The sequence below is a fragment of the Stegastes partitus genome, unplaced genomic scaffold, assembly GCF_000690725.1.
Source record: "Stegastes partitus isolate 25-593 unplaced genomic scaffold, Stegastes_partitus-1.0.2 Scaffold3387, whole genome shotgun sequence".
NCBI lineage: Eukaryota > Metazoa > Chordata > Actinopteri > Pomacentridae > Stegastes > Stegastes partitus.
This window is the reverse complement of record NW_007581118.1, coordinates 1-1,458: the sequence shown is the minus strand read 5'-3', so window position 1 is coordinate 1,458 and position 1,458 is coordinate 1. Positions and strand designations below refer to the sequence as shown.

The window sequence follows — 1,458 nt, the reverse complement described above, 5'->3', positions numbered from 1 at the left end:
ACAGCAGTAGTACTGTGTAGTACTGTGTAGTACTGCAGTACCTTGTGAACAGCGATGATCTCTGGGAAGCATCCCAGCAGGCCTTTGTATTCGCTGTTGGTCTCCAGCAGGAAGTAGAGATCCTTCTGAGGCTGCGAGGACACAAACACAAGCCGACTGATCAGGAAGCAGCGCACGAGTCCAGGATGTGAAACCATCATGAATGTGTGTCGACCTGCTGGGCGACGATCTGGCCGATCTCCTCGTAGGTGTTTCCAGCAGCTGTTAAAGCGTCGGTCAGCGTCTCCTCTCCTGCAACACAAACACACACTCGTCCTCACATGTGTCCTCCTGGCTTCTTTGACTCCTTGTCTCTGTGTGTCCTTGCCTCATTGCCTCCTTGCGTCTTTGCCTCCTTGCCTCCTCACCTGGGTATTTGCTGCTGCTGAAAACAGTCGACAGGTTCCTGAATGCTCGGCCGATCCGCTCGTACTCTTTCGGCAGCGCTGGTGAACACAAGATGGCGTCAGTCACATGTTTACGCGTGAACACGTGTTACATACAGCGCACATGCGTGTACTGACGTCCGGTGCAGCGTTTCCAGTGGGTGTGTCCGACGTTCAGCAGCTCTCTGACGCCGTCGTCCATGGCCTTGGTGAAGCGGCTGTACTGCTCACACTTGTGTTCACTGCACACAAACACACAGGTTACAGCCCCAGAGCTCCATCAGCCTCCTGCACACCTGTTGAAGAGCAGACGGACAGACTTACACCTGGGGAGCGTCGAGTTCTGCAGCTTCAGGTTCAATCAGACTGAACATCATCGGGCCCACCGTCTCGTCTTTCTCCGCCTTCCTCTTCCCCGCCTTCCACTCCTAAACAAATGAAAACAACTTCAGTCAATCGGGGCGACACATCCAGCGTCCTCACAGCTGATTGGCTCAAAAGGTCTACCCCGGGGGCGGGGCTTGACTTACCCTCTCGTCTTTGTAGGTGAGGAAGAGCTGAAAGACGTCGCTCTGAGAGACGACGGGGTGGCGACACATCCGGGTCATCCAGGCCTGCAGCCGCTCCATCCTCATCCTGATGAAGTCCTCCTCGAACCGGCCTGACGGCACAGCGACACCAAACACAGGGCTCAGCGCGGTGCAGGGAGGGGCGGGGCACAGGTGTGCTGTCATGGTTACGGCTCACCTGTGACCTGTTTGTCAGGTAGCGATGGGATGGGCAGCAGCGAGTTGAACTTCTCCAGCAGACGCTCGTACAGCCAATCAAAGTGCTTGTAGCGATGATTGACAGGTCTGTTGGTGCTCTGGAGGGTCGAATATGGATACCATGAGTACTACGGAATACTACAAGGAAGTACTGTGGAGTACTGTAGTGCAGTGTAGTACTACTGTGGAGTACAGTTTACTAGTACTGTGTAGTACTGTAGTACTGTGTAGTAGTACTGTGTAGTACTGTGTAGTACTGTGTAGTA

At 54.2% G+C, this 1,458-nt stretch overlaps 1 protein-coding gene across 1 annotated transcript; it reads right to left on the bottom strand.

The window, feature by feature from the left end:
* Positions 1-23: 23 nt before the first annotated feature.
* On the bottom strand, positions 24-1,290 carry LOC103375879 (sorting nexin-9-like; the record flags this gene model as incomplete). Its single annotated transcript, XM_008306175.1, has 7 exons — positions 24-131; positions 215-291; positions 408-485; positions 564-667; positions 750-853; positions 956-1,086; positions 1,173-1,290. Coding segments are annotated over 7 exons (720 nt in total), but the record flags the coding sequence as incomplete, so codon positions are not given.
* Positions 1,291-1,458: the final 168 nt, after the last annotated feature.